Source organism: Emys orbicularis, chromosome 3 (genome assembly GCF_028017835.1).
Source record: "Emys orbicularis isolate rEmyOrb1 chromosome 3, rEmyOrb1.hap1, whole genome shotgun sequence".
Lineage (NCBI taxonomy): Eukaryota > Metazoa > Chordata > Testudines > Emydidae > Emys > Emys orbicularis.
The window spans coordinates 215602202-215614571 of record NC_088685.1 but is presented as its reverse complement, the minus strand read 5'-3'; the positions used below and the strand labels follow the sequence as shown (position 1 = coordinate 215614571).

The 12370-nt window shown below is 51.9% G+C and overlaps 1 protein-coding gene across 1 annotated transcript in view; it reads right to left on the bottom strand.

The window, feature by feature from the left end:
* Positions 1–9651: 9651 nt before the first annotated feature.
* The window catches only part of SYNDIG1 (synapse differentiation inducing 1), an 85297-nt gene continuing 82578 nt past the window's right edge, over positions 9652–12370 (bottom strand). The window contains exon 3 of the mRNA XM_065402127.1: positions 9652–9810. Coding sequence (XP_065258199.1) covers positions 9652–9810 — 159 coding nt within the window. The remainder of the gene's footprint in view (positions 9811–12370) is intronic.

Genomic DNA, 12370 nt, shown 5'->3' with positions numbered 1-12370 from the left:
GAATAATTAAATTAAATTAGGTAGCCAGTAAAGCGGATATAATGCAACATGGATTTACCAAAAGTAGATCAGGCCAGACTAACCTGATTTTCTTCTTTGAGAAATAACTGATCTTTTTAGATAAGGCAAGTGCAATAGACCTAATATACTTGGACTTTAGTAAAGCATTTGACAGGATACCACGTGGGAAATAATTAGTTAAATTTGAGAAGATGAGGATCTGTACAAGGTGGATAAGGAACTGGCTAAAGGGGAGAAGACAACGGGTTGTGCTGAAAGATGAATTATCAGACTGGAGGGAGGTTACCAGTGGAGTTCCTCAAGCATCAGTCTTGGGGCCAATCTTATTCAATATTTTTACTAATGACCTTGGCACAAAAAGTCTCAGCGCTCGAGGGAACACAGATGCTTTGCTTAGATGGACTCTGAGCAAATAACACAGTCAGTTCAGAGACTAATTACACATTACAGCTATCGGTTGATAGGATTTCATAACCACTGAGATACTTTCATTGATTCTCAGTGTCTTAGAGTAGAGACCTCGGTAGCTTAGAGCATCGGTTACTGCTCTGTCAATCGAAGATAAATTCCCCAATTCTCCCTGGGAAGTCTGGAGTGTGACTCGCTTGCAGAAGCTCTGCTCAGAGCAGTGAGAGGCCAAGCTAAACAACCAGAAGCAAGGTATGAAGCACGCGAACTGCTGACTGTTCCCAGGCGGCCGCTGAAGAGCGATGCTGCCTTTGTAGCACAGATCCAGCTTCCACTCTGTTGGTGTTTTGCCCCTCCTCAATAACCTGGGGACACTACCATGATAATCATGGTGCCAGTCACTGCAGGCGCGAGGGCCCAGGTCTTCACAGATATTTAGGTGCCTCACTCCCACTGAAACCAAAGGGGAGTTAGGCACCTAGTTAGTGTGGAGGAGCTGAGCCTAAATGCCTCTCGAAGAGTTAAAGAAACCAAAGTCACAACTAGCCAGTGGCCTAGTTTTCCTCCCAGCTTCCACTTCAATCTCTGCTGGCCTCATGTCCTCATTTGCAGAGTGCCTGATGAGAGCTGCAGCTGGCATTTCTAGATGGACCGCAACGTCCCAGCCTGCAGCGTGTTCAGCACACAGATAGAGCAGGGCTGGACCAACGGGTTAATCATGAAATAAGACTAGGTCCAAACATCAGCCTCTCTCCAAAACCGGACTTGGGTTCTTTGGGTTCTGCCTGGCTCGGTGAGGAAGCACCAGCCTTCACTCCAGATGACCTAGAGGCTGCTGTGGTCATAGCCCAGAAGGGACCAGTAGGTCATCCTGCCTGATCTCCTGCACGCTAAACACACCCAGCCCGAAGTGTTACAGCCCCCGGAGACTAGACTGGTATGGGCCACAGGCAGAGAACAGGCCTGTGCTTGAGGCCGGCAGGGAAATGCTGAAGTAGGAGAGACCCCGATAACCTCAGCAAGTGACCCGCACCCCCTGCTGCAGGGGACAGCAAAAACCCACCAGCGTCACTGCCAATCTGAGCTGGGGGGAAATTCCTTCCCAACCCCGCCTGTGGTGATTGGTACAGCCCTGAACATGAGAGCAAGCACCAGCCAGCCCAGCACCGGAGAGAGAGAACGCTCAGCACCACCTCACAGCCCTGGCCCTCCCCGGCCAATGTCTCATCGCCAGCCACGACCACCTCTGATGCTTCCAAGGAAGAAGATGCAGTCAGTCAATCAAGAAAGCAGACGACCTGGCTTGTACACATGACCCTTTTTACATTACAAGAGTCAATCGGTGCATTCCCATCAGCGGCGGCTCCAGGCACCAGCGCTCCAAGCACGTGCCTGGGGCAGCAAGCCACGGGGGGCGCCCTGCCGGTCCCTGCGAGGGCGGCAGTCAGGCAGCCTTCGGCGGCGTGCCTGTGGGAGGTCCGCTGGTACCGCGGATTCAGCGGCAGGTACGCCGAATCCGCGGGACTGGGGACCTCCCGCAGGCATGCTGCCGAATCCGTGGGACCAGCGGACCTCCCGCAGGCGTGCCGCTGAATCCGCGTTACCGGCGGACCTCCCGCAGGCGTGCCGCTGAATCCGCGTTACCGGCGGACCTCCCGCAGGCGTGCCGCCGAATCCGCGTTACCGGCGAACCTCCCGCAGGCATGCCGCTGAATCTGCGTTACCAGCGGACCTCCCGCAGGCATGCCGCCGAAAGCTGCCTGACTGCCGTGCTTGGGGTGGCAAAAAAGCTAGAGCCACCCTTGCTTCCCACGCTGGCATGGACGGGTTCGTAGTCACTCCTTGTGGGAACCCTTGGTTATTATTGCAGCCGGTCACTGGTTAGACATTGACCCTGTTTTGCTGATGCCTCGTGATTGGTCTGGGCCCAACTGTTCTGATGCCGAGTGCCCTGGTTTTTAGGTGACTTGTACCGCCCAGGTGAAGTGAAGTGAGCATTTCACATCAACGGGGAAGGGAGCGGTGCTACAGAGGCCAAGCTACCATAGTTATTGTGAGAATGACCTGGTGTCGTTCCCTCTCTGGGCGTCCCCAAGCTAAAGGAGAACTCTTCCTGGCTAACGTGCAGGCAGGATGGAGAACGGGCTACCCAAAACGTGAAGCGCCTTTGCAAAGAGGGCTTCCTTTCGGCAGGCTAGAGGAGTAGGGTGCAGTACCTTGTGGGTGAAGACACTGCTTATCTCCTTATGCCAGTCTGAACAGCTCTGTAGGTGGAGCGCCCTGGGCCTTGCTTCCTTTGACCTGGCTTGCTCCTGCAGGGCACTAAGAGAAGGCAGAGCTCTGCACAGGGGTAAATGAGCCTGCCTGGTGCAGAACAGGGGAGGACTGGGCCTGTCTCCTTCCCCAGGGCCGCCAGATGGACCAGGGCTGGAAGCCCAGGATGGCTCGTTGGCTCCCTTGGCAGAGGCAGGAGCTCTTGTCCCTGCCACTGAGTGAAAACCTGCCAGTACCGCAGGCCAGGTGAAGAGGAGGTGCCCAGGCCCGACAGCCAGAGGGCAACGGAAGGAGGTCCTTGGCTGGCGTGATTCACTGCCGCTCCTTTGGCTGTGATGGAGCGGCCCCAATTCACGCCCGTGGAGGGAGACAAATCACTGCTGAGGTGGGGATAAATACAGCCAGGCAGTGAACAGTCTGGCCAAACAGAGACCCAGCCGCTCCAGAGAGAAGAACAGCAGAGGCCAGTGCTGGTCCCATAGGCCCCCCCCCTGCAGGCTGAGCAGGATTTCCTCCTGATGGCAGCAGACAACACAACCTAGTGAGAGACACAGGTCGGGCATCCTGCAGAGCCCCTGCCTGGGCCAGGCTCTGGGAGCAGACGCTGCATCCTGGCCGAGCGCAGCAAAGCAGGAGACAAGTCAATGACCCTCCCACCTGCCCAGTTACGCGAGGTTCTGTTCCAAGAACAGCTCTGCCCTGGGTCAAACCGGATTTAATTCACGGCCGGTGCTAGGCCAGAGAGCAGACTTGGTGATCGCAGTGCTCCTGTCTGGCCTTACAATGGCTGAACCCCGAACCCTGGAAGACTCTCATGCTGCTGGTAACAATGATCGGGGGGTAGACGGGATGTGGGACGTCAGTGGCACCACCATCTCCTACCCCTCCCCCCGCCCCCGCCTGGCTTGGGAATGGCCGGAACCATTTGTGTCAAATTTGTGAATAGTTTTGGGCTGCAAATAAACTATTTGTCCAAAAAATGTCACCCAGCTCTACTCTCAGTGCAGGTCTAAAGCGGATTAGCGTTAGCTCCGTCTCACGGCTGGGGAATGAAATGGCATTGTTTAAGCCACACGGCAAGCCAAAAGCAGCACTCCTGATTAAAATCCAGATCTCCTGCTCACCAGTATGCAGTGTAATTACTGGGACAGTCATTGCTGGGTGTGGAGTCATGGGGCAGATCACTGATGCCTGAAGGCAACTTGGCTGACTCCGGGGCTATCAATATTTTTCCGTAGCAGGCGATTTGTGAATCTCTCAGTGAGCGCTGTTTGCAGTGGCCCTGGCTAGATATGCACACAGGTGAAGGGTACAGTGACAGGGCATTTGATGCTTTTGCTCGGTGGTGAATGTACGCAATGAGTTTTAGGAACAGCTGGTACTATGGAGAGAGCAATCACGCTGCTCCACTTTGCTGCATCATCACGCAGGTAAAGACTGTTCAGTGCAAATCATGTACACAATACAGCTGATCCTTAACGCATGTAAATGGTCCTAGCGCTGTTGAAGGCAAGCTATTTTCAATTTGCACAGCAGTCCCACTTTGTTTTGATGGCGTTTCTATTTGTTCAGTATTTGCTGGCTTGTCTGAACTTGGTTTTCATAATTCGAGTTGGTGGTAATGGCCTCACTTTGATTGTTTGCTATTCCTTATTCATGTGCGATTGGGCATGTCAGTCACATGGCATTTCTTAAACAGGAGCCTAATAATGAATGACAGAAAGCAAACAAAGAAGAATGCATGTTGGGTATGAATTTTCAGCTAATCATTCAGGCTACAGTTTTGTGGATGTTGTAGGGCTCATGAACAGAGGCGTAGCGAGCGCCCTCCGTACCCTCCGACCGGAGGGGGCCCCGCAAAGAAGGGGGCCCCTAAAAGTGGCAAAATAAATACCGCATTCCAGTTTCTGCATTGTAAGGGGCCCCGCCCGGACATATGTTCGGAGGGGGCCACCGTTCGGAGGGGGCCACGTTCTTTGTTGCTACGGCCCTGCTCATGAATATTCTCATAAAGTAACCAGCAGTGGCTCAGGTAGTTACATAATGACTCGTCTGACCCCCATCAATGATAGTCGTCTCTTGCCACAGTGACAATGAGTCATGAAGCGATTCATAAATCACGCTCTGCATGTGTGACCCAGGCTAACACAATATGGCTTTGGCCCACTAGTATCTGTATCTAGGGGGATGAATGTGCTAAGGGCTGGTTTTCTTGCTCAAACAGTAGGGGCTTGTGCTTTGAGATCCTGCAGATGCCCTCTCCTGTGGTGTCTTTCACATACCCCCGTTATTTGAGCAGAACTCCTTCCATTGCCTTTGTGATGCTGGCAGACCAGGGGCCAGCTCACGGCCAGGTCCCTAGGTCTCAGCTGGACCCAGACAGATGCATAGCTGGAGTCTGTCCGGCTCACCTAAGGGTTAATAGTGCTAGGATGAGTATTAGAACGATAGGAAGTGAGTAGCAGTTGGACTCTACCGAATGCGTGTTTAGTGCTGCCTGCGTTGATCTGACGTGCAGTAGCTGTTGTCCATTTGGTTGTGTAAGATCTGAGCAGGTATTGAGAGCCTCTGGGATGGTCTGAATCACCAACACAAAAGAGGGTTGTTAATGAGTGTGAAGCGCTGCCAAAATTGGAGACCCTTCGATACCAGACAGGCTCTGGGTGGATCTTACAACTGGAAAATCCTTAGATCTGGATTGATAAACCAGCAACAAAAAGACTCTTACTGCTGTTCTGCACCCCTCCCTGTGACGAAGAGGCAGGGAAGTGCACACCTCCCATCAACTCAATTTGCAGCTCAGAGCACATGGTAGGAGGGGGATTAAAAACCCCAGATGAAATGAACTAAGCATGTCTAGACCTCTTGGATTGTGTGTGGGGGCGGGTGCAGTGGGACGGTAAGGTCTTCCTAGGCATAAGCAAGCGATCCCCAGCTGCTTAGCCTGGGTTAGCCCTAAAGATCAAATAGCGCTTGCTGATTATAGAAGCTGATATATTACCTTTTGAATCCTAGGACTGTAACTCATTCATGTGTCTACGTTTGCTTGCTTTAACCCAGTAAATAACTTGCTAATTTCCTTTTCAATAAAGCTTCAGTTTGCAATAGGACTGGCTTGAAGCATTGTGTTTGGTGTGAGACCGAACGCGCAATTGACCAGGGATAAGGGACTGGTCCTTTGGGCTCAGGAGTAACCTGAATGTCGCTGTGATTCTTGGGGCAAAGGGCCATTGACCCCAGTGATACACGGACACCTCCTCCCCATGCTCCCACCCCTCCCAGGGGAGGGACCGACAGACTTTCCCCGCGACACACACGTATGGCCCCCCCCGAGACCACCTCCTCCCACACGAGGGAGGGCCCAACAAACCCCTCCCGCCCCTGGACAAAGCTGGTAACCCCACTTTGGCCACCAATGTGTGGATTCCCACCATAACCTAGAGATGACCCCCCCCCGATAGCTGGAATAATGCTCCCCCCATCCCTATCCCCACAGTGTCGGGGGGGGGGTGAGAGGCACACTCTATAGCCCCCACTCTCCAGGGATGATGTCATCATCGCTAGGGTGACACCTCCCCAGTCCCTAATGCCTCACCTCTCTCCTTGTGGCCAGCACTGGAGCGTCTCTGCCGCTCCGATCCCTCCCAGGGGTGGCAGGCGCCTCACGGGGGCCCCCAGGAAGCCAAGGGGGCACTGGCCCTGAAGGACTCGCTGCCCAGGACGTGGGAGCAGAGCTTGTGCTGAGTTAACTGCAGCTGCTGGGCATGGGGCGGGTGTGTGTGTGTGGGGGGGTGCTGGAGTCTGTGGGTGAAGTGGCTGCAGCCCCACTGCAGAAAGGGGGTTCTGCTGCCTGGGCTGGACACGCTGTACAGTTTGGGGGGGAGGGAGGCATTGCCCCCCCCATCTCTGCCTGTGTGTAAAATGTCAGCGACAGGCTTTATAACCCAGGCTGACGCCAAATCCAAACCCCAGGGGGACCAAGGAGCTGAAAAACCCATCACCTGGCGGTTCAAAAATCGCCATCCCGAGCAGAACAGGCCCAGTGTCGGGGTGCGCCGAGCTGGTGCTGCAGGCGGGGCCCTGAATAAGGGTGGGCCAGTGCTATGAATGCGGAGCTGAACTCGGGGCAGAGCCGGGGGCGTGCGCCACCTCCCGATTTGCGCTTGCTGTAGAGTTAATGATTGTGCTGGGCTAAAACTGGCTCATGGACCCTGTCGAGCCCAGGGGACACCCGTATTAACGGGACTCGTGCACCAGGGTTTGTAGCACAGCTGAATGCACTTTTCAAACGCTAGCCCTGTATTCGGTGTCCACACAACGCTAGTGGGGGAGCGCCCACCCCCGTGCTTTATCACCGTCACGCTTAGCCAGGTGTACACCACGTCTCACTTGTGCCCACTTCAGCTTTCAGCCCCTCGTCCTCTGATCCTGCCCTTCCTGGCCAAGAGGGGCCAAACCCGGGGGTGGTGCTGTTAAGGTTTTGCTCCTACAAGTTCGTGTGTTGCCTCAGACTAGAAAACTCCATGTGGTCAGGGTGTAATGCAGCTGTAGACTCAGCGGCTGTGCACTTGGCTTGCAATCTCACGTTTGTTTGTCTTCCAGCTCGCTCGGTGGCTCAAAAACCAAATCAAGCAATCTCTCTATTGTAAACTTTTTTTTAACTTAAATATACAAGCTGCACTTCTAGGCTTGACTTCATGGCAACCTTTGCTTTCTTACTTGTCACATGGGAACCTCTGATCAGAAAAATGTCTTTCGTGAGCCAAGACCAGACACGCAACCTGCACCGAAACAAACTGCTCTTGATTCCAACAGGGCAATATTAATGGCCACGTATTCTAGGGCCCCAGATCCTGGAGTCATGTGATTAAAAAATAAATGCTGATAATCTTCTGTAAAGTCACCCTTTCTAGTGTTCGTGGTTGTGAAAAGCAATCTGAAAACATGACCCAAGTGTAATCGATGGAGTGCCATCTGCCTGAGTCTGCAGGCAGCCTGAAACTAAAGCTTGGAGAGGTGTGAACCACGTCATGAATCTCAATGGTGCATTTAACACCAAGACCCACTGCTGTGGGGAGCCAGGCCAACACCACCCCAGCAGGGGGCCCTGTGTGTGGGTGGAATGGGCAGAAAGCAGCCAGCCAGGTGCCCCCACTCCAGCAGATAGACCCTGCTTGCTAGGGCAAATATTGGGGTGCACCCCCTTTCAGTGGCCCCTGCTGCTACTCCTGCAAGGAGAAGGGAATGGCAAGTCCCTGATTTGAGGGGAGGGGCTCCTGCCACTCCAACTCGGGGGTGGGCTACAGGTCTCTGCACTGGACATTTGACTCAGGCCAGAGCCTGGGCCCCAGCCCCACCCCAGATGTCTACACGGCCGTTTTACAGCCCCACAGCCCGAGCCCAAGTCAGCTGACACGGGCCAGCCGCGGGTGTTTGACTGCCTTAATCCAGCCCTGGGCTTCAGCAGTGGAAGACATTGCTTTACGCCTCGGTCCTGATGCAGGGGGAGCATTATCATGGCCTTCACCGTCTACAGGGCAGAATCAGGTCGTCTTCCCTGATTGCATGAACTCAGGAGTGACAGAGCCTGGGCTGCTACCCCTGTACAGTACAGGGCACTGGCAGCTGTCCAAAGAAAGCTCCACCACTTGCCCTAGCGGCTGTATGCTATGTGTTTTACTAAACCGTATAACTAGCCGAAAACTAGTTCTGAATGTGTTTGTATCCTCCCCCACTCCCCTCCCCCCAGAGCACAATCCCAAAGCACAGGGAGAAACTAGACAAGAAATACAGAATTGGAACAAATGATCCTCAGTGGTCTTCTTCGAGAAATAAGTGGTGCTGACAGAACCCAAATGAATGAATATTAAAACAGCCATTTGCAATGATCAATGTTTCAACATTATTATATACATATAGCTCTCCGATCAACCAACTCTCTTGAAAGAAATGCTAGATTTGAAAAAGAAAGGTGGAAGGGGGTGTCAGAAAGCAAAGAAGCCGATTATTGCGGTCAGTGAAATGAGGACAACGCTTAGTTCCTTTACAGTGGACCAGTTCAGTTGTCTAGCGGGGGCGGCACAGTGAGAAAATGGCACATGTTCTCTCGCCATGAGGCGGCTGGGCGTGATGTCTAAGAATGAGCTGCGGTGCCGTGATGTTGGAATTTGAGGGTCCTCCTTTGCTGTTCTGTGTCCGAGTCTGCTCCGGGGTGGGCCTACGAAGTGGTCCTTCCCTGTGTTAGTCCCCTGCTTGCCCAGGACATATTGCCGAGGGTTGCTCGTATTTAGGTGCTGCATAGTCCCCCCAGGGAGGTGGAGGTCCCTGCTACAGATCCCAACAGATCCCATGCTAGACTAACGTCACGTGCCGTGCACTGAGCGTGTTCGTGCTTAGCTGTCGCTATGCACAGCCCCGCCCCCTTAGTTTCTTTTTAAAATGAACCAAGAGCAGGAAAGGAAAATCATTTTCTCTTTTTTCCTCTTACGGCAGCCTACTGAATACAAGAAGATTAGGCAACACTGTTCTATGCTGAGGCCTCAAGCTCACCCTTCAGCAAATGCGTCCTAGTGTCCAAAGAAAAACTTTCCGTTTCAGGAATCGCTCCTCGAAGAACCAGTAGCTGAGTGTGCTCCCGCAGAGTTCAGTGCAGTGCGGACTAACGTATTAACTAGCAAGCCGGGGCAAACCAGCGGTGGGGGCAAAGTTCTAGATCACCGGTAGGAGCTAGATTCTTGTAAACACAGTATTGCGTAAAACAAAGAAGAGTTGGAGGATGAAAAGATGCAGGACGTGTGCATCATAAACCATCAACCCACTTTCCTGTCTTTCCAGTATCCAGCACCAGCACATGTGTCTCATGGGCGCCTTGGAAAATCGCAGTCCGAGCTGCTGTGGTTTTCTGCACTGCAGAGAGCTGCACAGGTGGTTCTTCCTCTCTCCTGAGCCTCACAAGTGGTTGTTCTTGGACAGGTAGGCGATCAGAGCCACGGCAACCCCCACATAGATGCCAGTTCCAATCGTGATTGACAGCACGGCCAAGAAGAGTGCTCGCCGGGAGCTGGAGCTTGCTTGGTGGAAGTCTCCCTTGGCCACTGCTTTGTTCGTCTGAAAGATAAATCGACAAAAACTGTATTTATTGACCCTGAAAATGAAGTGGACACATTCCTACAATACGGAGATGAATCTTACGATTCATAAATCAGTAACCGCTTCTAAGTGGAATTTAATGGAGATAGGCCCAGATTTTGCAAGGTATCTGGGTGCTACTGTGGTCACATCACAAAACCTAACTAATTTAGGAGATCAAATCTCATTTTCAAAAGGGGCCTCTTTTGGCTTTCACTTTGGCCTCGCCCTTAACGAAGCAGGGCAAAGCAGCCCTAAACGTTCTCATTACCGTACCGCTGTTGTGCATATATTTCTTACTGGCAAATGATTACCATAATTAGTGGGTACAATAGAAAGCAGTAACACGGCCCCCATCTCTCTTACGAGTGAGTTGTACTGTTCCACAATGAATGTCCACACTGGGGACACGTAAGGTATTGGGGGCGGGGGGAAGGATTTGTGGACATCAAATGGAACATTTCATGGGACTCGCCCTGAGGCCATTTCTCCATTTCCACATGCAGTGTCCAAGGAGCAGTTTAAGAGCTGGGAACCCAAAGATCTAGCGAAATTTGAATATCACAACTGGCTCCTCTCAGATGGCCTTCAAATGGCTGACGCGCTTCCTGCTTCACACGCTCGCTGCCAGCTGCCAGACAAACGTTCTCGCCAACCTGGCCAAAGCCGCTGCAGACAGTCACTCCACATGGCTTGGGGACAAGAGCCAGAGCCGTGCTGCTGTGGGACAGCAGGTTTGCAGCTGGAGGCTTTGGGGGCTCCCATTAACCAGCAAAGTTACTGCTCCTATGCTTAGGTGCTTTGCGGAACTGGGGCCATATGGGTGCTTCTCCCTTGGTTTGGCTGCATCACGCTGTATTTAGTGCTTGATCCCCACCCCCAGGGACCTACAGGATGAACCTCACCTTGATCCCCACCCCGGACAGTGGCAGGAGAGGCACTGAGTATGCTCGGACATCTCTTTCCCTAGCTGACTCGATGGCTCAGAGGCACAGTCCAAAGCTGGCTGAAGCTGATGGGAACCATCCCACTGAAACCAGTCCATTGGATTCTTCCCCTGTCTGCCCTAGAAAGCTACATGACAAGGACGCTGGATGGGAAACTGCAAGGTTGAAGGGCGCTCCTTTGATTATTGCAATTCCATTTGCTAACAATGAAAACCAAGACGACAATGTCTCAAACAGCATCCTTTCCCTGTTCGGAGTATCCTTACGCCTGTCCACCCCACGCCAGTGATACACGAAGGCCCAGATCCTCAAAGCCATGGGCGTAGGCTCCTAGAGACCGGTGACAATGTGGGACTTTGCCTCATTGACCGCAGTGGCATTACTCGTGTGCTTAACGTTACACATGCGCTTAAGCGCTTTGCTGGGTTGTGACCCCGGTCAACCATTCGTTTGTATTTTTAAATTACCTTACTCCTAGGAACCCTGGGTATGAAATGGTGCAGTGCATGGGCTGGCCCCACATGCAGAATTTTTAAAGTATATTTATTAGTAGTCTGAGCAGAATTCAATTTTGACAGTATCGCTGGTTACTTTTAAGCATTTTTTTCTATTTTTATCTATTTAAATGTTCACAGTTGTGGGAAATTACTTGGGGGTCAGACAATTATTTAATGACAGGAGATGCTGAGATTCAAAAAGTGACAGCTTTATAACTGTTGAAACACAAATTGTCATCATCACGTGTCAAAATATACAAAGTAAATCTCCTTAAATCAAACTCTAATACATTTTCAAACAGCATTTTTCTTACTGTGCCTGTCTGTACATTTCAATTATTAGGGAAATATTTTTTGGTTGGCTTGTGTACAGTGAAATTAACATTTACCAGTAAAAATTGAATCCTTCCAAGTCTAATGATGACCCTACTGTTATTTATTGTTTGTACTGCCCGAGCACCGAGGAGCGGCAGTAAAGACAGAGACGCTAGACACTGTGCAACCATGGAACAAAAACCCCCAGTCCCTGACCCAGGTCAGTAAACAGTTAGAAAAGGAACGACATCACAGGGCTGACTCATAACAATACCTACCTCTCATCTAGTGCTTTTTGTCAATGGATCTCAAAGCGCTTTACAAATGAGGTCAGTGTCGTTATCCCCATTATACAGATGGGGAAACTGAGGCACAGAGCAGTGAGGTGACTGATCAGACCAGTGGCAGAGCTGGGAATGGAACCCAGGTCTCCAGAGGCCCAACATGGTACTCTAGCCACTAGGCCACACAGCCTCCCAAATGGCTTCTGTCACTCTGTGGGCTTCATATTGTCACTGGCAGACTTACTCGTCAGTCAATTACAATATATCAGTGTGCGGGGGAAGGGGGGGGCATAATGAATGCTTTGATTATATTTCTTGGTGCACAGACACTCTGTTTTTGACACGTCTCTGCCCGTCTCTAGCTTTCTAACCGGTTCCCGCTACGCCGGTATTTGCCTTTTTACCATCTTGCTCCCTGAAGCAATTTCGAGCAGCCAAATGACAATCCACGAAGCTGACAAAAAGGCTGCTGGCCATTACGTAGTGACTCTATTAG